We start from the raw sequence: 27,351 nt of genomic DNA, 5'->3' as shown, positions 1-27,351 counted from the left end.
GAACTGTAATCCAGATACATGGGGATATCCATCGTATTGAGCAAGACTGATATATGCAACATAAGTATTATTTATGTTTAGTAATAATTACACAGAAGGACATTTTTGTCCTGTTGCGATTATTGCTTCTTGCTGCATCAGTCCTGACAATTGCTTCTATGATGCACTATTTTTCTACATGGATGTATTTTTTATATGAGGAAGTATTTTTTTAAAAATCGGATCTCTGCTGCACTTTGAAAGAGATAAGACTTGTACAGACTTCCACTTGGCGCCACCTTTCTCGCTGGGTGCTAATTTATGGCACTCCGCACTGGATATGGTAAAAGCCGGTGAAAACAGCAACGAACAGCTGTTTCCGGCTTCAATTTCCCTCTCTGGTTGAAAGAGAGAGAAAGAGCAGGGGGGAGAGTGGTAGATTCCCCTAGGGGCTTTGTTTTTGTTATGCAAAGTCACGAAAGGTCGAATCCCATTGAATCCTCCTTTAATCTCCAGTATTCAGCGCGCTCCTGCAAAAGCAGGAAAAGAGGAAGGTGTCCACTTCTGCTAACAATTGATTTCTTTTTGTGGATTTCTATAAGCAGACGGAAGAAGCATGAGTGAACAATTATTGATTTGCAAGTATTTTTGATTTCCTGACTTCCACCTTCTTTAAAAAGAGAAATTTTCCCCCCCTTCCTTTAACTGTTTAAAATGACGTTTGAGACCAACTGAAAGTAGAGCAATAAAGGAAAGGGAAAGGAAAGGAGCCTTGCTGCGAAATCGAAACTGAATGGAGATTTTATCTTATTGTGTTGGACTGTGGATTGTTGGATTATATTATGTTGTTTAAGTATTTTATAAGGGGATTTTCAGCAAGAACTTTGCCATGAAGGTTCTTTCAGAAGAATGGATTCGTGACTTTATACAGGATTACACAGAAAGAATGTATTTAATTATTCAAAAATACGAATTGATAAAAAATGGGGACGTTTTGGATGAGAGCTTGGAGGAAATTAACCAGTGTAATCAGGACTTGGAAAATGGAATGGAGGAGATACAAACAAAAGTGGATAAATATGATGATTTGATCGTGAATAAACAAGTTGATGTAAAGAAGTTTCCTTTAAATAGTTTGGATGAAATGCCTGAATTTGTGCTACAGGAGGCTGTCTCCCGAACCGAAAAAACTCACAGGGTTAATGCTTTCCAAGAGTTCTCTTTCTGGACTGATGGAATATATGGCAGTAATTTGTGGATTCTTGGACATAAGGAACTACTAGGAAATATTGTGACTGACTTTTCAAAAGGAGTAATGAAGGAAAGACAGAGATTAATGTATCAAAAAAAATGGCAAGAGACAAAAGTATTATCCTTGAAACAAGGTTGTTTTGAAATATTAACAGACAAAAATATTAGTGTCCCTGAAAGACAATATGTGAGGAAGATCTGAAAGAAATGGGTTGATTATATGTTTTATATCTATCATAAAAGACTAGGTATTTGGATTTATACTGGATTTTGATGAGGAAGGACTAAAGTTGAATAGATATTATAATTTTCTGTATTGAAATTTTATAATGTGTTGTATTGAATTTTAAATAGAATATTCTTGAAAGATCTTATGTAAGAAAGACCTGGGGGAAAAATTATATGGTTATAGAAGCTATAAGGGAGATATTCTCTGAATTGGATTGGATTTTTATGCGTTAGCTGGTTTTAAATATTTTAGGATTAATTTGTTCTATTGATTTATATATTTTATTACTGTTAATTGTTTTTTTTTTTTTTTTGAAGGATTTTGGTTATGTTAGGAGGAAGTCAGAGCTAGAGAGGGAAAATTGGTATAATAGTTTTGGGGAAAAATTTTCTTAGCATATGTTTGTTTTATTTTTAACTATACCTTGTGCTTCTTCCGGGAAGTCAGGGGGGAGGGGGGTGGGTATTAGTGAAGGGAGGGGGGTTGGGGGGAAAGGGGGGGAATTTTTTTTTTGTAAAACTTTTTGAATTAAAAAAAAAAGACTTGTACAGAAAAATGACAGATCCAATGCTAATTTTTTTCCATTCATGAAAAACACAAATGTTTTACTCTCCCTTTGTGTATACATGCACTGATGCACTGCAAGAGAATGACAGTTTATGACTGATCCATATCTAGTGTTACAATATAAATGATTTGAAAACTAGGAATTGATAAATCTAAATAAATGCAATTTTGATTTAGTGCAATATGTGGATCTTGCTATTATTTTTCAGTGGAATATTTGATTTAACTGCTAGGACACACACACACAAACACACTTTTTTCATGATGAAATTCAGAGTTTCTAGCCATCAGCACTTGACCAGTTGTGAATGTATTAAAGTTGCTTCATATTTCTTTAAAATTTGATTTCGCAATCCCTCAAGAATTAATTAGAAAACTTTCAGTGTTACTGTGAACATTCAACATCAAGATTATTAACTTTCTAATGCATAAATCTTGTAATAATTTAAGTTGGCTGCCTTTAGGTTTTGTATTAATTTAACTTTATTTGTTTTTCCCCTTCAGAAAGGTAAGAAATGGAAGGGATTGTATTAACTAAAACAGGACAAGTTTTGCAATAGGACCAGCTCTTGAGCTGTTCACCTACTTTCTTAAAAAAAAACGTTTACTATGGTTCATTAAACAAACGAAAACTTCATCAGAGCAAGGGGATTTAGATTAGATTTTTTCTTCTCCTTGCTTGAAAGACTCCATTGACGAACTAGCAGGAGCTGCCAAATTTATATTCCAACAGGTTGTCCAAAATAAAGAATGTAACCATTTCATTCTGAGATGCAATTTTTGCAAATTAAAATTATTTCTCCATGCTCCCTGCCACTCCATCATGCTTGAAGAAGATGGATGAGCTTCAGCTTAGTCGAAATCCTATGCTGTCCCAAACATCATCATACGCTAAACAGCATCTCCTTAACCTGGAATTGGGGGGGCTGGGGGGAACCTACAACTCAAGCTGTTGAAGTGACCTGTGTCATCCACAGCCTGTTCCCTTTGCAAAGAAATGGCATTTCAGTAACTGGGGAGAAAAGGCTTCTGATCTCTGAGGCACAGACAGAAAAAAGATGGGTTTTTCTTTCTTTTTTTCAGAAAATGAATTCATAACCCAGCAGCTCAGCCTAGACAAGATAGGCTGACAGCAATCCAAAGAGATGATTTTGATCTCATCCCATCCACCCTCACCCAAGTATTTGGAAGTTTCTCACTTACCCAGAATGGGGATGATTCATGCTTACAGATTAGCTCTTTTTGGTGTGAGGAGGATGCACTGGAAACCCAAAGGGCAGCTTTGGGGCGCTAACAGGCTGGATGCTTTTTAAATGAGAACTTTCATTCTCAGCGCCTGGAGACCTGCGCTGCTTCGCCTCGCCCCGCGCCAGACAGAGCCCGCACCCAAACTGATGCCCTGGAGGGAGGGGAACCCGCACCTCACCTCGCCCCCACCCACCCACCCTCCAGCCTCCTGCATCCACGCAGGTCTTCGCGTTGCTAAGGGAGGACCACGTGGTGATGCTTTGAAGGAGGTGGGCGCAAAGGTCTCCCTTGACCCAATGAATTGGGAGGCTGCGCGGGCTCTCCGCGCTGATAGGGGAAGCTGAGCTGCCCGTTTCTGCCAGTTGCCAGTTCCCCGGGCTCCTGTAACTCGACGCTGACAAGTATATGGGGAGAGAGAGAGAGAGAGAGACGAAGAGGGAGAAGCAGAAGCGAACTGCTCCTTGCGCAATGCTTCAACTTGACTTAGAGCAAATATGTAAGAGGTACTATGCTCGAACGTGAATGCTGATGGTTGTTAGGATTGTCCCTGACGGGGTTAAGGTAAAGGCTGGCCGGTCGCTCCCTGAAGATGGAAATTATTTAGGGTCCCCACGGAAGGATCAGGGCCGACGTGTCATCACGAGCTTGGCTCTTCTAAACTCAGATCCCTGAAATCTGCGAGGAAGTGACCACTCGCAAAGTGCAGCTTCCACGGTCGCAGAGGTAGGCGCCTGCCTCTAAGGTATTTGCAACACACACCCCCACCCCAAAAGCTACAGGGTTCAGTAAAGAGGCTGCATGCATTTAAAATTCGGTAAACAGACCAGAGACAATCCCAAGCACATCTTAATTCCGACTGCTGTGCAAAAGGCGATTCTTTCACCTGCCCTGCTTTTAAAATACAACTTGTAGCCAACTTGAGTATTTTCTCCTTCAAGGTAAAGTTTCAGCGCTGAACCCACTTAGCTTATTTAAAAAATAAAAAATAAAAGCATTTGTAGAAAGGAACATGGTTGAGATGGATAGAATCTTCACACCCTGGTTAGAGATTTTCCTTTCTGCTCATGGTCCTAGAACTAGAAGTGTCAGATGAATCAAGAGAGAACAAAGGGAATTGTTTCCTGTCACTGAATACGCTGGCTAATTTTGAAAAATTAAATGGAGTTGGGTTCCATTAATACTGGGATGGGAGACCACTAGGAAATCCTAAGCTATAAGCCCGACAAAGCAGTAAAAACAAATCCTCCATAAGTAGGAGAAAAACTTGTCCTATAGTGATCTCAAGAAAACAACTGGGATTTGCATTTGGAGGTTCCATCTAGACGGTACTTAAAAGGGGCTATTGTTTAATATACATGTAGCATTGGCTACATGCTTTGATTGAGTTTAAAAAAAGTGAATTCATGATGAGAACTCTACCTATTGTTACTCCCGATAATTACACAAAATGTACACAGACTGTGTACTATGAATGCCAGGTACTGAAGAACGATATCAACCTTTTTTATAGACTTTTTGAAGGTCTCTAGTTAGTTCTCTAGTGTGACATAGTAGTTAACTGTTGTATTAGAGGGATCCGGGTTCAAGTGCAATCTCAGCACTGGAATTCACCAAGTGATTTTTGGATTCGCCACCTCTTGACATAACTCAGTTGAGCAGACACATATATACAGGGAGTCCTTGTTTGCTCTGCCTCATGATGTGATTCTTCAAACAGTGGTGAAACCCCCCCCCCCAATTACAGTTAATCCTAGACATACGACCACAACTGAACCCCAAATTGCCCCATTTTCTGACCTTTCTTGCCACAGTTGTTAAGTGAATCACTACAATTGTTAAGTTAGTAACACGGTTGTTCAGTGAATCTGGCTTCCTCATTGAGTTTGCTTGTCAGAAGTTCACAAAATGTGATCACATGACCCTGGGGCACTGCAATCATCACACATGCTAGTTAACAAGCATCCGAATTTTGATCACTTAACCATAGGGATGCTGTAATACATCATACATCACTTTTTTCAGTGTTATTATAACATCGGACACTAAATGAACTGTTGTCAGTTGAGGACTACTTGTATTTTGTTTATTTAATTTTACTTTGTGACCAGTCTTCACATTTACGGCTACTGCACCATCCCTTAGTCATGACTGTCATTTGTGTGATTTTCAGCTTCTGTCAGCAGAGTTAATGGAGAAGGTGGAAGTAAAATTGTAAGTCACAATCACAATTGGTACCCAGTGACTGTCTCATTCCAATTAATGACTGAAGGGGAAGTAAGGTCATAAACCAGGGGTGTCGAACACAAGGCCCATGGGGTGCTTAGATCTGAATTCAGCTCACGGGGTGCTTAGATCTGGCACTACCATCCCGAGCTCCGTTTTCGGCTGCAACAGCCTACTGCAGCGCTCTGCCAGCAAAAATGAAGCCCATGCGGGCCACGCACAGCAGTGCTAGCAAAACAAACTACTAGCAAAAATGGCATTTGATCACAGGAGTGCCATGGAGCTGGCCACGCCCACCCCTCGAGGTCAAACACAACCCTGATGTGGCCCTCAATGAAATTGAGTTTGTCACTCCTGTCATAAACCTATCGCAGTCGTCTGATTTTTCCATTTAGCAACTACAGTGCTTAGCAGTTGAGTTGCCAGTCACAACTGTGGTCACCAAGAAAGGACTGCTTTCTATAGGCTTTGATTCCTCTGTTTAGCAAAAAGCAGATCTTCTCTTATAGTTTCTTTCTTAACTGCAATAAAAAAAAAGACCTCTAGCAAGATCAAGTCTGACAATTCTAGCTGCTACCTAACATGGGATATAGAGTGGACGTTTACTGTCATGTCCGTTGTAAAATCTTGACAGGGATGAACTGGATAGGGCATAATACATGCCTACTTGGAGGCCCAGGTCAAAGGAGTATGTAGTTAGGAATATAGTTCATAAAATGGACACACTGCAATTTGTCACATTGGTGAGCTGTGAGGCTACATAAATTTGATTTTTAAAAAACAGACCCCAAAAGTCTCTGATACACTTGAAATGGAGCAAGATTTCAGCTCTGCTCCTAGTTCATCATATGCCGGCCCTTTATGTAACTAAGCAAGCTGCATTTCCAGTCTGATCCACAAACACTGGAATGCCTGCTTGTTTTGATATCTTATTGACGAAAGCTGCCATAGAGACTTGGTTTCAATTGCCAGAGAAGCCTATTGAACATTAAAATCTATATTGAAAAGCTTCTCTAACTCACAATTATACAGTTGGAATGGGGAGATGTACAGCTAGTCCTTAACAATTCATTTAGTGACCATTCAAAGTTACAGTGGCACTGAAAAAAGTGACTCGTGACCATTTTTTAGGACCATTGCATCTTTCCCATGAATGAAAATCGGATAATTAGCAACTGGCATGTTTATGGCAGTTGCAGTTGTCCCAGGATCATGTGATCACCTTTTGTGACCTTCTGACAAGCAAAGTCAATGGTGAAGCCAGATTCATTTAACGACGTTACTGATTTAGCAACTGCAGGGATTCACTTAACAATTGTAGCAAGGAAGGTTGCAAAATGGGGCAAAACTCATTTAACAACTGTCTCACTTAGCAACATAAATTTTGGGCTCCGTTATGATCAAAAGCCAAGGACTTCTTGTGCAGCCTTAGAGATGGAATTCACACAATAGCCCCGTTTCCCTTTTCCACGTTGAGATATCCTTAATGGGATTAACATATATTTAAAAAATCATATTTTAATACCTAGATAAGATGCCAGGGATGCTGTCCCAAATGGCAGGGGAAAAGTAGAATATAAATGTATCAAATAGCACATCATCAGGAAAGAGAATAAGTGAGGCTGGAGAATAACTGGCTGGAGTACAGTTAGTCCTTGACATGCAACCATAACAGAGTTTGCCCATTACCATTGGATCTCTTGACGGTTGTAGTATGAGTCAGTCACACAACCCACCCAATTTTACATCCTTCTTTGTGACGGTTGCGGTTCGTTGTCTGAAAAAATGGAAGTAAGTGCTGGTTTTCAGCAAAACCATTGTAAAATGTAGTTGCGTGACTACAGGATGCTGTGAACAGTTGTAAGGTCAACAGGGCCTCAGTGGCTCAGATTGCTAATGCAGTCTGTTATTAACAGCAGCTGCCTGCAATTACTGCAGGTTCCAGTCCCACCAGGCCCAAGGTTGACTCAGCCTTCCATCCTTTATAAGGTAGGTAAAATGAGGACCCAGATTGTTGGGGGCAATAAGTTGACTTTGTATATAAATATACAAATAGAATGAAGACTATTGCTAACATAGTGTAAGCCGCCCTGAGTCTTCGGAGAAGGGTGGGCTATAAATGCAAATAAATAAATATGTTATGCTCCCGCATAACACCCATCCTGCGCAGGCTGCACTGGCTACCTGTGGCCTTCCGGGTGCGCTTCAAGGTTTTGGTGACCACCTTTAAAGCGCTCCATGGCATAGGGCCGGGTTATCTACGGGACCGCCTACTGCGACCAGATACCTCTCACCGACCCGTGCGCTCTCACAGAGAGGGACTCCTCAGGGTGCCGTCAGCTAGGCAGTGTCGTTTGGCGACGCCCAGGGGAAGGGCCTTCTCTGTGGGGGCTCCCACCCTCTGGAACGAACTCCCCCCAGGACTCCGTCAACTTCCTGACCTTCGAACCTTCCGTCGCGAGCTCAAGACACATTTATTCATCTGTGCAGGACTGGCTTAGATTTTTAAATTTAGAGGGGTTTTAAATTGATTTTAATATTTATATTTAATATTTATATTTCTATTTTTAATAATTCGGGCGCTAGAATAAGTTTTTTAAGGATTATTTTAATTTGTATATTGATATTGATGTTTTATATGCCTGTGAACCGCCCTGAGTCCTTTGGGAGATAGGGCGGTATATAAATTCGAATAATAAATAAATAAATAAAATAAAATAAAAAAGTGGACAAAATTCAGTATCATAATTGCAGAGGGAGCTCAACCATCAGAACTTCCTATCCAGGTCCTAAGTCCCCTTTTTCAGATCGGTCATCGCTTTGAATGATTACTAAGCAACCGATCATAATTCAAGGGCTATGGATATGTTACTTGGAACCCCAACAGGCTTCCTGTAATATAGCTGGATCTTACCAGTTCTAGAAATGGCAGTGAAAATCACATTTATAAGGTCAATGTGTCTATAGTGCAGGAAGGGGAAACTGGTCTAGCAGCCATTGTTATAAGCATGTTGTTTCTCGACAACACAATTATGCTGGTTGGACTCTTATGAATGTTAGCTCAGCAACACTGATTGCCAAAGAAAGAATATTGGAGGACTGAGAATAGATAGGTTTTGTATTTTGTGTACTTGGCAATAGTTAACCCTTAATAGTTAAAGAAATGGCATCCCTGAGAATAACTTTCCCCAATATCTGATCAGAACAATTTTTTTAATAAAAGTCTTCTATTCTATTCTATTCTATTCTATATCTATTCTATAGATTTTGCTCTTGTGATGAAGAAAAGAATTAGCTGTAGAAAACACAGATTGTCAAATAAAGCATGATATTTATCTTTTATCTTTATGGAAAAGTATGAAGCTGGGTTTTTTTATGCCAGCATAAATTGGTCCTCCAGACCTTGACACTTTTACTACACTATATTAATCCAATAGCTTGTATGTCCTCCAAATACGTTTATAGCATTGGCTTCAGTTTATTGCCTTCATAAAGTTCATATCAGCTCACTGAATTTCAGACTGGTTTGTTCATTCTTTGTGAAGGAAGTTTGTCACAGATCTTGCAAACAAAACATAACCTATTAAAACGGAAGGTCTCCAATAATTTCCATTTTCCGTGAGAATCCCACACGCATCTCAAGTAGAAGGTGTAAAATTATATTCTGGTAAATGATGTTACAGTTATTTTCCTCCTTCAGAATCAAGTGATAGAAAAGAAATGTGTTTAAAATAATACTCGTATGACACCTTCTGGTGGGAAGTCAATAAGCTCTCATAATTACTTCAACACCAGTGAGAGGCCCTCACCAACAGAAAATAGGCAGAAGATCTCCAATATGATTTGAAAAATTACATGCATTTAAAATTCTCTCTCCAAATGCTTTGGGTTAGAATTTCAGTAATCCAATGAGTGAAATTTATGGCAACTGTAGTCCAAAATACTGAAGATTTCCTATCCCCACCTTATATCATGCTTAAAGTTGAAGTTCCTTATAAACACATAATATGCATATTTACATTCAAATTATAACAAAGGGCCAATCTTGACCTCTTCTTCAATCTTTTCCAACAATAGATTGTTGGAAACTCTTGTAATTCTTATTATCCTAGCCTAAATTTGAAGTTGAAGTACTTCGGCCATCTAATGAGAGGACAAGACTCTGACATTGGAAAAGATTGAAGGCAAAAGGGCAAAGGTATGGCACAGGATGAGACGGCTAGATAGTGTCATCGACACAACATGAATTTGGGCAAACTCTGGAAGACAGTAAGGACTGGGAGGCCTGGCATGCTTTGGTCCATGGATCAAAATGGATCAAAAATGGACACAACTTTTTGACTAAACAGCAAACCTTTCCCAAGGTTTAGCATATGCTCTGGGATTGCCAGACCGTGGAGAATTTTGGATCTTTGTCTACAATGGAGGAATGGATGGTGAAGATAATAGAACTTGCTGAGATGGCGAAATTGACTGATTTAATCAGAGTAAAGAGACTGTTTATATTTAACGACAGTTGGAAATTCCTTATTAATGTTTTCAGGGACCTAAAAAAAAAATGAAGTTATAATAGTTTTGATGATTAGAATAGAAATAATAGATTATAGGAAAAACGTAAACAATGCTATAGCCATAGAGTAAGATATTGATTTATATTTATACTTATAACTACTGTAAAAAAAATCAAATCACTTTTTGAATCTTTTTTCTTTTTTTCTTTGATTTCTTCTGCACTTTTTCCTTTGCTCTTTTCTTCTTTCTTTTTTTCACTCTAAATACTACTCTTGTTATTTTTTTCTGTTTTCAAAATTCTTATAAAGTTAATAAAAAAGAAAGACAGCTTTAGATCATCATCAAAATTCTCTACCCCAGCACTTGTGAAGGGCTTTGATGGGCTTTTTCAATATTGGGATAATTTTTGTAAGTAAATGATCAGCAAATGATCAGTAAATGTGACTTTTTTCTGTTAGAATGTAGTCAATTTCATTTGGAATGTCAGTATTTACTATAGAGAGCCAAGGCTCTTTATAAAAGAAAAAAAATGGGAACAGGAATTTCATTCCAACCCCCCCCCCCCTGCTTCTAGTCTCCACCCAATTACACCCAATTACAATGTTTTCAATAGATTGCTTTAATTGCCTCCCAGCTTTTAATTTCTACTATCCATCTACTGAGAAACAGAACATAAATTTTCTTCTTTTTCTTGTTTACAATTATTTACTTACTTCTTTCTTACCTGTAGAATGCTCATTCCTGGAGCCTCTGGATGGCTAATAACATCAGGATAAAATAAAATGACCCAAGTACATATTTAAAAAATGACAAGCTAAGAAACATAGAAATGCCACACATCTGCAAACTCTACCTTCAGTTATACCGTGCCCTCCTCCTCCTATGTAAGATGGACCATGTAAGTCTTCCACAAGTTTGGAGTCCAACAGGAACAAAACTGGCTATCTATCAGGTGGGGCTTCCAAAGAATGAGATCAGTTAGTCAAAACGCATGGATTTGAGATCCCATCAGGGTTGGGATTTGAAGAGTTGACCTTACCTGATCTTGTTACACAAACAAGATCACAAAGCCCCCCTCATCTCTGATCTTATACAGGAGGGGGGCGCGGACCTGATTGGCATTTCAGAGACCTGGTTGGGCATGGAAGGGGGGTTCCCCTGTTAGAAATGTGCCCACCAGGTTTCCGTGCATTCCATCAGGCGAGGGCAGGGGCGGGGGGGGGTGGCGGTTGTTATCAACGAGTCTAGAACCGAGGGAGACCACTGTGCCACAGATAGCCGGATGCGAGTCCCTCCTTGTGAAGTGGGGCTGGGGGATGCAGGTGGGTTTACTGATCACGTACCTGGCTCCTTGCTGCGTGACAGAAGCCCTGCCCGAGCTGCTGGATGTGATCGCCGGGACGGTGGTGGAGTCCCCAGACTTATGGTCATGGGAGACTTCAATCTACCATCGGCGGGGGTGGCATCCACGTCAGCTCGGGAGTTCATGGCCACCATGACGGCCTTGGACCTGACCCAGTTAGTTGACGGTCCCACTCACATCGGGGGAAACACTCTGGACTTGATTTTCATCTCTGGCCAGTGGTTGAATGATCTGGAGTTAGGGGAGTTAGTTATCAGACCCTTGTCATGGTCAGATCATTTGCTCCTTCAGCTGGACTTTCGAACCGCCGACTCCCGCCGCAGGGAGATGGAACCGACTCATTGGTTCCGTCCCAGGCACCTGATGGACCCTGAGAGGTTCCAGACAGAGCTTGGGCCATTCCCTGAGGATTTGGCCCACGACTCGGCTAGGGATCTAGTTGCCGCCTGGGATCGGGCGGCGACTGGTGCTCTAGACCGAGTTATGCCTTTGCGGCCTCTGACCCGGTGCCGATCTCGTTTAGCCCCTTGGTACTCTGAGGGATTGAGGGAGATGAAGCGCCGGAGACGTCACCTAGAGAGTATCTGGAGGTCCAGCCGCTCCGAATCTGACCGGACACTAGTTAGGTCCTATATTCGGACCTATCTAGTGGCAATGAGGGTGGCGAAATGGGAATATTTTTCCACTCTCATTGCATCAGCAGATAACCGCCCAGCCGCCCTGTTTAGGGTGACCCGCTCACTTCTTCAACAGGGAGCGGTGGATGATCCCTTACAGGGTCGAGCTGAGGAGTTTGGGCAGTATCTGTTTGATAAAATCGCTCAGATTCGGGAAGGGTTGGACATTGATTAGGTAGATCTGGGCGGGGTGGGAGAGGCAGGTCTTGGGGTTACTATCTGGGACGAGTTTGATTCTATGGCTCCTGAGGATGTGGACAGGATACTGGGGGGACTAAATGCGACCACATGTTTATTGGACCCATGTCCCTCCTAGTTGGTACTGGCCACCCGGGAGGTGACACAAGGCTGGCTCCAGGGAATTGTGAACACTTCTTTGATGGAGGGTGTTTTCCCTACCGCCTTGAAAAAGGCGGTGGTGCGGCCCCTCCTCAAGAAGCCCTCCCTGGATCCAGCTATTTTAGGAAATTACCGTCCTGTCTCCAATCTTCGTTTTGTGGCGAAGGTTGTTGAGAGGGTGGTTGCACGTCAGTTGCCCCAGTACCTGGATGAAACCATCTATCTTGATCCGTTCCAGTCCGGTTTCCGGCCTGGATACAGCACGGAAACAGCCTTGGTCGCGTTGGTTGATGATCTCTGGAGGGCTCGGGACAGAGGTTGTTCCTCTGTCCTGGTCCTATTAGATCTCTCTGTGGCTTTTGATACCATCGACCATGGTATCCTGCTGCGCTGGCTCGGGGGACTTGGAGTGGGAGGCACCGTTCATCGGTGGTTCTCCTCCTACCTCTCCGACCGGTCGCAGATGGTGTTGACAGGAGAGCAGAGATCGGCCCCGAGGCGCCTCTTATGTGGGGTGCCGCAAGGGTTGGTTCTCTCGCCTCTTCTGTTCAACATCTACATGAAGCCGCTGGGTGAGATCATCCGTGGTTTTGGGGTGAGTTGTCATCTATACGCTGATGACACTCAGCTGTATATTTCCACCCGTAACCACCCCAACGAGGCTGTTGAAGTGATGTTCCAGTGCCTGAAAGCCATACGGATCTGGATGGGGAGAAACAGACTCAGACTCAATCCCACCAAGACTGAGTGGCTGTGGATGCCGGCAGCCCGATACAGTCAGCTAGTTCCATCGCTGACCGTTGGGGGCGACTCATTAGCTCCCACGGAAAGGGCGCGCAATCTGGGCATCCTCCTGGATGCATGGCTGTCTTTAGAAGAACATATGACGGCCGTCGCCAGGGGGGCTTTTTATCAGGTTCGCCTGATACACCAGTTGCGCTCCTTTCTGGATCAGGCTTCCTTATGCACAGTCACCCATGCCCTTGTTACATCCCGCCTGGACTACTGCAATGCTCTCTACATGGGGCTCCCCTTGAAGGGGACCTGGAGGCTTCAACTGGTCCAGAATGCGGCTGCGCGGGTGATAGAGGGAGCACCTCGTGGCTCCCGTGTGACACCTCTCCTACGCAGTCTGCACTGGCTCCCAGTGATCTTCCGGGTCCAATTCAAGGTGCTTGTTATCACCTTCAAAGCGCTCCATGACTTAGGACCCGGGTATTTACAGGACCGCCTACTGCCACCAATAGCCTCACACCGACCAGTGCGCTCTCACAGAGAGGGCCTCCTCCGGATACCGTCAGCCAAACAATGTCGGCTGGTGACCTCCAGGGGGAGGGCCTTCTCTGTGGGGGCTCCCGCCCTCTGGAATGAGCTGCCTCCGGGGCTTCGTCAACTCCCCGACCTCCAGACTTTTCGCCACAAGCTGAAGATGCTGTTGTTTCGACGTGCAGGACTAACTTGAACATAGTTTTAATTTTAGGGTTTTAATTAGGGTTTTAAACGGGGTTTTAAATTGTATTTAAATTTTTAGGCCATTATTGAATCAGTTTTTTAGATCGTTTTTTTAAATTTGTATTGTATGTACTGTGTTTTTATTGGCTGTGAACCGCCCTGAGTCCTTCGGGAGAAGGGCGGTATACAAATGTAATAAATAATAATAATAATAATAATAATAATAATAATAATAATAATAATAATAATAATAATAATAATAATAATAATAATAAAAAACACAGATCCAATATAGAAGAAAGGTCCTTAGATTACTACATCCAGAGCTCCTTAGAGCTTTAAAGGGACAACCGGTTCCTTGAATCATACTCAGAAGTTAAATGGAGATCAATGTAGTTCCCAATGCAATGGGGTCACCCAAATACATAGGGACTACCTCTTACCGCTACATTGTGTAACTGCTACGCTTCAAGGGCAGCTCCATGAAGAATGTTGTAGTTATTCAAACAGAAGGTAGCTATAGCATGAGTGATGTGTGCAGGGCCTCCTAGTCCAGGATAGTCACAACTGGCACACAAGATGTAGCTGTGCAAAGGCCTCCTAGCTAGAGCTCTGTCATCAAGCAGCAGCTTTAATTTTATAACCCCGAAATTGTGACCCTACACCCCACCCAAAGTCAAAGATGGAATTTCTCAGGAATTATTGTGTCCACAAGCCCAATATTTACAGAATTTAGGTTCTATTCAGCCAGTGCCAGTGGCTTCCATCATAGTGTCAAATAGTTACTACCTGGCGTTCACACCTAAGTGCTCACCTTCAGTTATGCTTTGAACTGAAAACATCACAGGTTATATCAGTAACCTGTAAGTTTTACCCACTCCAAGAAAGATTATTCTTCAGCGCAGGATTCCATATTTGTAATACATTCAGGAGAAGCAAGCAATTCAGATGTATATGTCAGATAGCATTTAATTCAGTGGTGAAGTCCGAACCAGTTTGCTATCAGTTTGCTGGCTGTGCATGCGCACTGCGTGCCAAACGTGTGCTGCATGTGTATGTGCAGTGCGCACTAAATGTGTGTTCTGCATATGTGCGCATGCACAGTATATGCCAAAAGGAGGTAAGTTAAGTAGAAGCAAGGGGGAGGATCAGCTGTGGCGTGTGATTTAGCTTTGCTAGAAAGCAGGATTTCCTGCTTTCTAGCAAAGCTAAACTGCGCTGCACAGCTGATCCCCCCCACTGTTCTACTTACCTTCCCAAGTCTCCTTTTGGCGTGTGCTGTGCAGGCACACATGCACAGTACGCACCAAAAGGAGGCTTAGGAAGGTAAGTAGAAGACCGAGGGGGGTGGATCAGCTGTGCCACACGATTTAGCTTTGCTAGAAAGCAGGATTTCCTGCTTTCTAGCAAAGCTAAACCCCGCTGCACAGCTGATCGTCAGAAATACCAGTTCGGACGAACCAGTAGCATTTTTTAAACTACCAGTTCGCCCAAACCGGTAACTAACTACTAGTTCACCTGAACCGGTAGCTTTTTAAACTACTGGTTCACCCAAACCGGTAGCTTTTTTTTACTACCGATTCGCTCGAACCAGTAGTTTTTATCACTACAGATCACCCGAACTGGAGCGAATCGGTAGCATTTCACCCGATTTAGTTGGAATCAGATCAATGATCATAGAGTTAAAATGTATTTCTAAGCCAAATTTAAGAAAGTATGAATTACACAAAGCATTACTTGGCACCATATATTATTTACTAATTTTCAGTATTCCAGAATGGCATTCAATAAATTATGTCTTGAAGTTGACGTATTTAAGCTATATAACGATAATATGCCAAGTAGTATAATTCTGAGCTCTTTACAGCTGTACAGAAATACATATAACACACAAGCCTAAGACTAGCTGTGGCTCCTAGTGTCAAACTACTACTTTTGTATTATATCTGTGTGGTGCAATGGTTACAATGCAGAATTGCAAGCTAACTCTGCCCCAATGCATGGAATTCGATCCTGAAAAATTCAAGGTTGACAGCTTTCCATCCTTCTGAGATCACTAAAATGAGGACCCAGATTGTTGGGGGCAATATGATGACTCTGTAAACCATTTAGAGAGGACTGTAAAGCACTATAGGGCAGTATTCAATCCACACCTCTCCAGCTTGCATTAAAAATCAGAAACTGGATGATCTGGAATTTTGTTGTCATTACTGCTAGACATACAGTATCCTAACAGAGACTGCAACTAATGAATGCCATTTTGTAACATAATAAAACAAATCATTTATTAGCGCTATCTTTGCTGCTTGTTTGTTTCTGGGTGAACAGGGTTCTATGATCTGTAAATCAGAAATATGGCCCAAATTACAAGGATCCATAAAGACTTTCCGAAGGGCAAATATAAATCATTTAATCATGTGAAATCTGATACAAACATTTAAATTTGTTGTGCAAATTCTTACCAACTAAGTTGTATGTGTTACATTTTACTTCTGCATCATATTTTGTATATTTCAAATGTATTGCATAAAGATTGAAATTCACATTTATATGATTACTGTAGAAGAACTTAACAAAATGAATTAACATGAAAGAAGCACCATCTTCCCCAAAGCCCCTTGGCTGTTGATTATGTCTTTATGAGCCTCTGCCGCTTTCTCCAGTGGGTATTCAGGGCCCACTGCTGGTTTCAGCCATCCAGCTTCAGTCCCTGCGAGAATTGCCATTGCACATTCGTGCATCTCTTCCTAAACAGAGAATATTTAAAATCAAGCATTTAAAAAGGTCATTTCAGATATGCTGACCTTTATGATTTGACACTGATGGAAATGTCAGCATGTGTGAAATGAAATGAAGCCTTAAAGAAACCAGCATCTACCCATTCCCTACACTAGCCAGTCCCAGGTTCCTGAACAGGACAGGAAGTAAATGTAAAGTTTTACTCCAAATGGAAATGTTCACACTATGTGGCTAAATCAGTGTTCCCTTTTCTTGGGCATTTGAAGATATGTGTACTTCAGGTCCCAGAATTCCTCAGTTAGGCTGTCTGGGGGATTCTGGGAGTTGAAGTCCACATATCCTCAAGTGACCAAGGTTGGGAAACACTGGGCAAAAGGAATGACACAACAGAACAGAAACTTGGAGGTTAAAGAAACTTCCAGAATTCTCCATATGGAGCCAATCATCTGAGATTGTGTAACCAAAAAGATAAATAGCTCAGCATAACCTATTATCACGTCACATCATTTTAGTTTTTACCTTAGAGGCAGAAAATAAAGTAATTCCTATGATGCTTGATTCGGTTCCCATTGTATCCCTGGGATTTATCTCAATTGGGCCACGACTTCCAACAATCTACCACAGAGAGAAATGAAAATTATAAAACAGAACGCTTTATGGTAAAGCCACTAATGAAAAGTAGAATCGCTTGCTCACCATCACTCTTCCTCCTTTTGACAGCAGTTGCAAGTCATTTGCAAGGTTGACATTGGCTAGCATCTCTATTATCACATCTATGCCTTTGGCACCAGAGATTTTCTACAAAACAAATTAATCAGCTGCACAGTGAAATCATGAAAGATTGGCAGATTTAGTTCACTCCTAAATTATTACTGTCCTTTTGTGGAGTCCTTGGTCCAATAATGTCCCTCTCTTGGAATTGTTATTTTCTACAACCTACTTTTAAAAATCAAAATATATAAGGTATTATTGCATTTATCCCTATGCTAAGAGAGGGTTAAACACATTTTAAACAGGGTATCAGATGTAGGAAGGAACTCAAGAGAAAACGAACAAATGGGGATGTTAAGCTCCAGTTTCAAACAGACACAAATGGACATTATAATTCACATCTTTCTTCTTGCATTGCTCAGGTAATTGCCCTCTTTGGTTCATTCCTTCTACCATCCAACAATAAGTCTAAGAGGATGATGGTTTCTCACCTCCCAAATCTTTATTTTTATGGCAATGTTAACTTTTTCCTAAAAAGAATCCAAAAAACTGTTCCACCCTTGCTGCTAAAAGTAGGGAATGGCCTCAACTAAAAATGAACGAACAGATATCAAAGAATGAAGGAAAGTTAGCATCCCTAATATGTTTCCACCAACAATCCGAAGAAAACGTATATTTATTCAAAAGAGGAGAAATGAAATGAATGTATACCTCTAAGTTTACAATTGTAACTGTAATCTTAATTCAATGTAATTATAATTGAATCACTCTTGCTCTCAGCCCATCCCACCTCACAGGGTTGTTGTGGGGAAAATAGGAGAAGGAAGGCAGATTGGGCATGTTCGTCACTTAAGTTATTTACATAAAAAAGGTGGAATATAAAATAAATGAATAGATAAATTAAAAAAGTAAACTCCACATAATTCAACAACACACGGAAAGCAGAGTCGGACTGCAATCTAAACTGGCTTACCTAGAAGCAGACTCCCCTAAAACTAAAGTGGAACTTACTTTGAAAGGTTACAGGTAGGATACCAGAGAGCACTCTCAATTCACCTTAATCTCAGCCAAGTAATCACTCTTCCTGTGATTAAATACTCTGCAAGCGCCATTTTTCAAAACTAGGTTCATTCCTTTCTCTGTCCCAGCTGTGCCCCAAACTGTCAAACCATAAGCTCTTGCTAATTGGCATGCTGCTATTCCAACCTAAGAAACAGAGAGGGAAAACAGCAAAGATGGTGATGAGGAGTAGTAAAGTTTCCAGCATATTATCATGACAATTGTCATACTGAATGAAGTCAACAACACAGCATTAACCCCTTAACTATTACTACAGTTGTTATAGTGTACAGTGTGTTCATAGCTCACCCTTATTTGATACTTTCTGCATGAGACAATCTACTCTTTCTCTTAACAATAGTTCAAACATCATCCCTGAAACAAAAGCAGGCAAATGAATAATTAACTCAACCATCAGGGTATACGATTATACTTTTCCAGTTAGCGTGTAAAATCTATCCGCTCAATTACCACTAGAGTGCAACCATTCCCTGTTCAAATTTCCAAGGTATCAACTTTAAGTTACCCTTTTACAGTATTATTCAAAGCCAAGGGTCCTCAATTTGGGGTACCTGTACCCCCAGAGGGTTTACGATGGAATTTCAGGGGTTGTGACAAAGAGTGTCTTCTGTCTTTAGTGACAAGTCGCAAATCACAATTACTTTTATAGGGAGTGCTACCATTAATCAAACATCTCCTAGGAGTGTGGGGAAGAGAACAGGTTGGGAACCATTGCTCTAAGCAATGCAGAAACCCCATAACTTTTCAATTAAGGGAGACACATTTTCAAGCAACACATTTCCAAGTGTCGTGGGCCTTTTTTAATGCTTAGAAAGTTGCTACCAGAAGACCTCTTTGTTGCAACCCGTAATCCATTATGGGGGTACTACAGGATAAATATTTCGTGTACTGGATGTGAAATGCACTAGGAGTAAAGATTAAGATTTTCCCTGTCCAGTTGTGTCCAACTCTAGAGGGCAGTGCTCATCTCCATTTCTTAGGCCAGGGAGCCAACAACATTGTCCACAGATATGGTCATGGGGCCAACCTGGCTATTCTCTTGACGTGCATGGAATGCTGTTACCTTCCCACCAAAGTGGTACTTATATACAGGTAGTCCTTAACTCATGACCACAACTGAGATCAAAGTATATGTTGCTAAGTGAGAAATTTGTTAAGTGAGTTGTGCCTCACTTTATGATTTTCTTGACACATTTGTTAAGTGAATCACTGCAGTTCCTAAATTAGTAACACAGTTGTTAAGTGAATCTAGACTTTGCTTGTCACAAGGTTGCAGTGACCCCGGAACACTGCAACTGTCATAAATGTGAGTCAGCTGTCAAGCATCTGAATGCGAGTCAGTCGTCAAGCACCATGGGGACACTGCAATGGTCGTAAGTGTGAAAAAAGGTTGTAAGTCACTTTGTCAATGCGGTTGTAGCTTTGAGTGGTCACTAACCAGACTGTTGCAATTCAAGGACGACCCGTATCTACTCACATTTGCATGCTTTCAAACTGCTAGGTGAGCATGAGACTGAGCACAGTGCTCAGGTCTCAAACCTAGCCTAGCCATATTTCTTTCTTTCTTTAAATGGCCACCAGTTCACAAAAGTGCAATTCTGGGTGGCATATAGCAATAAAAACAGAAACACTTACTCCTCCACTTGCTCCATGGACTAGCACAGTTTTTCCTGCTTTGGCAGAACCTCTGAAAAAAAACATAATAAATATTTTGAACAACACAATGCGACAGTTTCACATTATTCAGTCCCCAAATCTAGTGTTTACATAGCCAGCGGGAAAAAATATTATCCATTGAAAATTATGTTTAGTGGACTCTTGATAATCAAATTGGGATCAGTTCCAGATATTTTTAATTAAACAATCCTTTGTGGCAATAAATTCCTCATTTACCAACAGCAAGTGGGACCGACAACTCGGCTATTAAGCAAAGCGGTTATTCACAATTGTGAATGTGCTTATGATCCTACTTCACTTTTCCTTCGCTTTATAGACCTACAAAGTCATAAATGCACATAACGGTCCCAAAGTTAACTTTTTCATCACGTAATTGTAAATGGAAGATGATATAGTCCATCCCCTTTGAAGGGCACTCATGTGGAAAATGCTAAAGTCTATTATAAAATGTGTAGATTTATAAAATACGTGCCCCTTGTGTATGTGTGTGTCTGTGTATCTACTTATCTAATCACTTGTATAATGCCAGTGTAGATTCTTGTCATACAATGAACCAACAGCCAGAGACATGCTTGCTTGTAGCACTACTGACAAAATGATATTGAATGAATGCCTCCAGCAATCTCTGTGAAGATTTCTTTTTATGGCTCATAGAGGAAAAAGCACATCAAGTCATTAAATACTTACAATTTGAATTCAGGGCAATTTAACAGGAGTACATTTGGAAAGTCAGAAAAGGGGAGGGTTAACTTAAGAGTTGAAAAAGAGAAGTGGCACCTTACTTTTGAAAGAGGGCTCGGAATGCAGTAAAGTATGGAATTCCAATGGCGGCACCTTGCTTGAAGTCCAGTTTATCAGACAAAGGGAAAATGGTGTCAACGGATGCAACCGTGTATTCAGCATAGCCGCCAGAAATAGTGCCAAGGGTAAAAACCCGGTCACCTTTCTAACAGGAGCAAACAAATGCAGATAGATTGATCAAAGGTTTTGGGGGTTTGTCTCTGCTTTTTTTGCAAAGTCTGTACAAAAAAGAAAGAATAAAATCTGAACAAAATATCGTTAGAAGAGAAGCATGAGGTGAACAAAATGGCCTAAAATATCAGCAAAATAACTAGTGGGAAAGAAATGATGAACTGAAACCAGAGCTCTTCTAAAATCAGAGCTGATGACCCAGTGGAGTAAAGAGCCGGCTCTACATAATTCCACTCTGGACAAATTAAAAAGGATTTTAAACAAATCAAAAGAATGGCCTAGATAACTTTTCTGTGTTGGATTTAGACACTGGTTAAACTTTTGAAGAATTTTGTAAGAAAGGACAAAGAAAAAAAAGGAGGTGGGGAGTAAAGTTCTAGGACACTATTTGGAGACTTTCCTGCCATCCAGATTTAGAGATCAAGATTGTTAAAGGGAAGAATTAAAAAGTTAGTTTATTTAATCCAAGTTAAAACAGATCTGTTGTTATCTCCGATAACTCTTAATGGACTTTTGCTGACCAAAACTCAACAACAAGGCTTTAAGGATGTGTTTAATGATAAGAATGAGATATGGGAAGGAGAGATTTGTTGTATTTTGAAAGAAGGTGATAAGTTAATAAAACTGTTTGTGACGAAAGGGGAAGTCATTTCTTTATGTATTTCTTTTCCTTTCCATATATTATTATTTTTATTTTTATTTTTTTTTTACTTCTCGATCTATTTTTCTTCTCTGCACTTCCTATTTTCTTTTTGTTATTGTATTTTTAATTTTTTGTGTTAATTTTTTATTATAATGTTCAAATTACTATAAACATTGTCAGCAAAATGACAAAAGTGGGATCCAATGAGGGATGGAAGCTGTATCAAAGCTAGAAAGCCCAAATAAGAATTTATTTCCCACCTTCTAGATTGGCAAAAATATATGCAAATTTAAACCCCAATTGTTGGAAATGTGGACAAAAACAAGGTACCTTCTTTCATACATGGTGGTCATGCTCCAAAACAAAAAAATACTGGATGAAAGTACATAGTTGGATACAGGAAGTAACTGGCATCCAGATAGAATACACACCAGAGCTTTTTCTTTTAGGAATGATGAAAACAAAATATGAAAAAACAACAGCATGTATCATTTTTCATATGACAATGGCGGCAAGATTGGCATTTGTGCAATGTTGGAGAAGCTCAAATACACCCTCTGATGAGTTAATAATTAGAAAAAAATAGGATTGCGCCGAGATGGACAAAATGACACTTGAATTGAAAGGACGGTGGATTCGGATTTTTATGTAATATGGGAGAAATGGTATAATTGGGCTGAAATTAGGAAAAAAGGAAAAATAACAGATAGCAGAATTAGTAAGAATTAGAAATTCAAATTAGAATTAGCAATATAATTTAGTAAAATTATATAAAGTATAGGGGAACACTAATGGGATGATATGTAAATGGTCACAGTCAGGAGCAAGAGCTGAATGTAAATTGTTCAATTGTTAGAATTTGATAAAATTTATAATAATAATAATAATAAAGAATTTATTTCCCCAGGCCTAAAAATTAAGAGAAAGGAAATGAGCAACTAGCAACTCAGTACCTTGAAAGCAGTCACATGTTCTCCAACTTCTTCTACCACTCCAGCTACATCTGTACCTGGTGTATATGGTAAAGGTGGTTTCATTTTATAAGCTCCAGAACGAATATAGGTTTCTACTGGGTTAATCCCACATGCATGAACTTTGATGAGAACCTGAAGGAGAAAAAAATACATCTCACAACTTAGTTCAAAAGGGAGGGGGATACTTTTTTAAGCGAGTAACCTTACAATCTCAGGTTTCTCAGATCAGAGATAAATTTGCAGTCATCCTTGATTTGGCTCCCACCTGAAGCATTAAATCATGACCTTCAGCATCCACATGGATTGTCAGTCATGAACAAGATGACTTGGAGAAATATCCTCTCTCCTACAGTCCACCCACCCTGGCAAAATCATTAATCAGCCTATTTCCTTGCTGTCTTATTGATTGTGAATCCACATAGTATCCACCACAACTGTTGATGGAGTAGGTGCAAGAATATGTTTCAGATTGTTGATGTCGTTTTCTTTTTTCTTTCTTTTTTTTTCAAACAAAGTGATCTTTATTTCATCCATATTCTCCCCCAAAATGAAAAAAAATGACACAACTTGGTAAAAGGAAAACATTTAGAATGGTGAGTTGTATAAGTAAATATATATTTATGATAGGTGAAATACAGCAGTCGCATCCAATTCCCAAATTACATATGCAGGAGAAGCAGCACGTAGTACCTGAACATCTGTAGGAGTCCCAAAAGAAAAGGTTAAGAGTTACAAAACACCCAAGAGGTGTGCAGTATTTTTAACAGTTAGGAGAAGAACTAAAAACAAAACAAAGGAAAATGCAGCCCTGTTTGTTTGCATAAGAGAATTCAGGTTCACTTCCAGGGTTGATGTCATTTTCAATTATCCAAATACAAATGCTGGATTCCAATTAAGGTGCAACTGCAATTGTTTTCACCATTTTGTTTTCTGAAATGAAATTATTGGTATCAAGTTTTATTCAAGCTCATTTTGCATTATCTGAGCAGGACCTCATGTTTAAGAGCAGCATTAGTAGTAGCAGCAGTAGCAAAAGCGACCAAATTGATTGCATATTCTTTATTTTACCTGGTTTTCTTTTGGAACTGGCACTAACGTATCTAGCTGCAGTTTGAGCACTTCAGGTCCACCAAATTCAAACACTTTTATGGCTCTCATCATATTTCTTCCTGTTGTCATGACAACCTGAAAATGCACAGATATAAAAACTACAGTGTCTGAATATCTGCTGCCTTTTTCACTTCAAAGAGAATCAAATCACTTGCTCTTCACCTGAAATGTAAACCAGTGGTTCTCTATTTCTTCCTGTTCTATTTTATATCTCCCATCTGATTTTTATCTTTAAAAGGATAAAATTCCAACCACAATGTGAAGAAATCTTGAATCAAACATAGCAAAATATGTATAAACAAATATATCACTTTGAACTGGCATCATTCATCATATATTCTGAATGATTTACTGCATTGCAAAGTTAACAGGATTTTGCAAAGGAACAGAGTCCTAGATTACGACTGGTGAGTCTCTACTGAACCATGAAACTCCCAAGGAGATTACTACACAGTCTGACCTGCTTTACAGAATCATGAAAATAACCAGAAGGGGAATACAACATGTGTTACCTTGAGCTTCTGACCTCCTGGAAGGGTAGACTCAAAATACAGCACAGATTCAAAGATTCTGGTGCCAATAAAATCTCAGGGAAGGCAAAGCCAACAAACATTCAAATCAGGACATCAGAGTCTTTGATTTGATATGCAAAGAGTTGGCACCTTTTCCCCCGCTTTGGGGTCCAAAAGAAAACAAAGGCATACCTGCAGTCTAATAATACTTGTCACAACATAGCATGATTACTATACAGTATGCTGAGTTCTGCTCAAATTCCATCCAAATGTTCTTTTACAGAACTAGTTCTTCCTCTTTAGGCAAACAGCAAACAGTGCTTGGTAAATGAAGACATAAATAGTAACATAGGGCCCTGCAGTGTTTTAGATTCAATCTCTAAAAACTGATTTGAGGTTCATGAGAGTATGAACCTCATACACGTGTAAAACACATTAAAGCAGCCTTACCTTTTCTTGAGATTGTATGGCTGCAGATTGAGATTTACTCCTTAGAGTACCAAGTGTAGAAAATCCTGATTTGCACAAACTGAATGTTGCAAATTGAATTCACTTGGCTCATATTTTGTTGCATCATTTCAGCTATACAAATGAAAAAGCTCAAGGTTTCTTGGTTGAGTCTACATGGTGTCATTTCTCATGCCAAATGTACATCCTTTTGCAAGTAACAAAACCCATCCTTTTGCCTGTGAAACCAAACTATATGAAAATGTATAGACAGGCTGATAATATATTGCCACATATCTGTAGAGTTGTCAAAAATGTATATTTCGGAGAGAAGCTGAATCCAATGGCCAGAGCCAGTATTGGTAACAATATGTTCACATGATCAATTGTTGTTTTAACCATTTTGTCATGTGCCGACTCTTGCCAACATAAGTGCTCTCTATGCTACCCTATCAAACACAGCTTCTTTCAGTTGTTGGATATTCATCTTTGTATCAGTTTTGATGTTATCAGGTCAGCGTGTTTTTTGCGTGTCCCTTCTTCTTTTTCCACTAATCATTCCTAGCATCATTGGTTAATAAAACAAGAGGAGTTGCCTATTACGCCCTTAGAAAAAAAAGAATTTTGCCACTAAAAAATTATTCAGTACATTTAATCAAAGCAAGTTACATTTTTTTTGCCATTTCTGACACAATCAACAAATTTTTGATACTATTTTTTTTGTAAAATAAATGCACAAGAATAAAAATGTTTATTTCAAAAGAAAGTTTTATAATATAATGAATGACTTAAATGATATAATACTGTTGATAATTCATAGAATCTTTGCTCTTCTGACATGAAAAGGAAACATGGATGGAAAATGATTTGCAAGGACAGTAATTACTCAAAACTCTAAGCATGTAACATATTGGTCATCAGCCTCTCTGAATTTCTGTGCTGTCCTTCTTTATCTCTGAACTATTTGAACTGCCATGAAGTTAGCTGGACTAGAAGAACTCTTGAGAGTTCTACAGAACTCTCAAATCAACAAACACTAAGGATTGCACAGGAATCTGTTTGGAAGAGATCACACCTATATTGGCTAGCACAAGCTTTCAATGCTAGGAAACTGTTTTTTAATTATTTGACTATTGTACTGTATGAGCATTTGTCCAAAAATTGTTGTAATGGAACCTATTCCAAAATAAGATTTCAGGAACTTTATCCCTATCCCTATTCTCTTTTCTAGGGCTACCAAATCCATACTTACTAGAAATCGGGATGCCCACATGATGGCAGCAAAGATTTAGTTTTGACATCTCTCTGCTGCCATACAATGGGCACCTGCTTTTCTTCATGACAGATCTAGCAGTTCTTTTTTAAGTCAGAATTTAGCTGTGGTACCATTCAGTGGACATTTCTTCTTACTTAAAGAACCAAATTAAAAACTTCAATTTTTCTGGATGTCATTTCTGGAGTTTTGTTCAGGCGGTCATGCTTCTTTTAAACTAGGTTGGTGTTTTTGTTTTTTTTAAAGACTGAGAGCTGCCTAGAATCTTTCTGTAATTGGGTGGTCTGAAAATCCAATTTTAAAAAAGGGGTTATATTTCAATCCCGTTATAACCCAAGAACAAAATAAGACTTAGTTCTGATATGAACATTTCCCCCTGCAGTTTATCGCTCTGGAATGTCTACCACAAAACCTCACACTCATTGCTATTACACAATATGAATGACTGCCCTTTGGCCAAGGACAGGTGGTCTGCTGATGTTTGCAGGACTGCAGCTCCAGTCAGCTCAACTGATACAACAATCTAAACTAAAAAACCAAAAACCCAACTACCCTGGTTTCCCAAGTATACTAAACAGCCACCTGGTCCAGCCTTTGCTTGTCTAACAGGAGCTTATCATCCCCTGCATGATGGGGGACAAGGACTGAAGCCACCCTTCATTTCAGCTTCTAGTGACTTCATAGTTATCTCCAGATACTTTTCTGGGGTACAGTAACAAAATTAGGCTGATGTTGGCTTTTTTCAGTGTTTTGCTGACTTCTCCCTCCAACCCAGGGCAGCCTGCTGAAGAAGTCAGAGTGATGTAGGGTTAAGACTAGTGTTTTTCCTTCCTTAGCAACTTTAAGATGCTTGGACTTCAACCCCCAGAATTCTATAGCTGGCCACGCTGACTGTAGAATTCTGGGAGTTGAAGTCCATATATCTTAAAGCTGCAAGGATGCAAAACGCTAGGTTTAAGGGTGTTGGAATGGCACCAGGAACACCCGGATTCTATTTCACCCTCAGCCATAGAGATATCTCTCAGCCCGACCCATTTCAAAGATTGGCCCGGGGAGAAACAGGAATAAGTAGGTGCTCAGTCAGACAAATGGGGGTACAAATCTAGGGAACATCAGACCTGCAATCACAGTCGAATCGTGCCGCAAACCGAGGTTATAATTTTGTACCTCTCGACTCACCGTAGCCTGGTGTCCTTCGGCAAGCCGAGAAGCTTCCGTGAGATCTTTGCTTCTGAGAAAATACAGAGGGACGGTGAAGTCCGAAAGGAATATATGCTCTTTATCTGATCAGAAGGGGTCATAGGGTGTTTACTTCCGAGGGTTCGGGGCTTGGAGAAATAAGTTTGCCCCAAGCGAGACGCCGTACGGCTAAG

At 40.2% G+C, this 27,351-nt stretch overlaps 2 protein-coding genes across 5 annotated transcripts in view; both read right to left on the bottom strand.

Moving 5' to 3' along the window:
* The window catches only part of ERICH3 (glutamate rich 3), an 80,467-nt gene extending 77,063 nt beyond the window's left edge, over positions 1–3,404 (bottom strand). Inside the window, exon 1 of the mRNA XM_058176662.1 lies at positions 3,230–3,404. Coding sequence (XP_058032645.1) covers positions 3,230–3,249 — 20 coding nt within the window. The 5' untranslated portion in view covers positions 3,250–3,404. The remainder of the gene's footprint in view (positions 1–3,229) is intronic.
* A 12,820-nt stretch (positions 3,405–16,224) lies between these two features.
* On the bottom strand, positions 16,225–27,296 carry CRYZ (crystallin zeta). Of its 4 annotated transcripts, none has more exons than XM_058177378.1 (9): positions 27,158–27,296; positions 23,705–23,821; positions 22,616–22,768; positions 20,830–20,993; positions 20,006–20,057; positions 18,347–18,496; positions 17,276–17,377; positions 17,099–17,194; positions 16,225–16,587 (listed from the first exon to the last, which is right to left on the bottom strand). In XM_058177378.1, the coding sequence occupies exons 2-9, from the start codon at positions 23,813–23,815 to the stop codon at positions 16,423–16,425; spliced, it is 993 nt and encodes a 330-aa protein (XP_058033361.1). In that variant the 5' UTR covers positions 23,816–23,821; positions 27,158–27,296; the 3' UTR covers positions 16,225–16,422. The 4 variants fall into 4 exon arrangements, with proteins under 4 accessions (XP_058033361.1, XP_058033362.1, XP_058033364.1 ...); XM_058177379.1 differs by having other exon boundaries at positions 27,146–27,279; XM_058177381.1 differs by lacking the exon at positions 23,705–23,821 and having other exon boundaries at positions 27,158–27,295.
* Positions 27,297–27,351: the final 55 nt, after the last annotated feature.

This window comes from Ahaetulla prasina, chromosome 3 (genome assembly GCF_028640845.1).
Source record: "Ahaetulla prasina isolate Xishuangbanna chromosome 3, ASM2864084v1, whole genome shotgun sequence".
NCBI classification, from domain to species: Eukaryota; Metazoa; Chordata; class Lepidosauria; order Squamata; family Colubridae; genus Ahaetulla; species Ahaetulla prasina.
This window is presented reverse-complemented; position numbering and strand designations above follow the sequence as displayed.

Excerpts from the sequence above, each read along its gene's own strand:
- CRYZ (XM_058177378.1), bottom strand. The coding sequence starts at position 23,815 with ATGACAACAGGAAGAAATATGATGAGAGCCATAAAAGTGTTTGAATTT. Across the intron at positions 22,769-23,704 it reads CAGTTCCAAAAGAAAACCAG|GTTCTCATCAAAGTTCATGC; the intron begins GTAAAATAAAGA and ends TTTCTCCTTCAG. Across the intron at positions 20,058-20,829 it reads TTCCGAGCCCTCTTTCAAAA|AGGTTCTGCCAAAGCAGGAA; the intron begins GTAAGGTGCCAC and ends GTTTTTTTTCAG.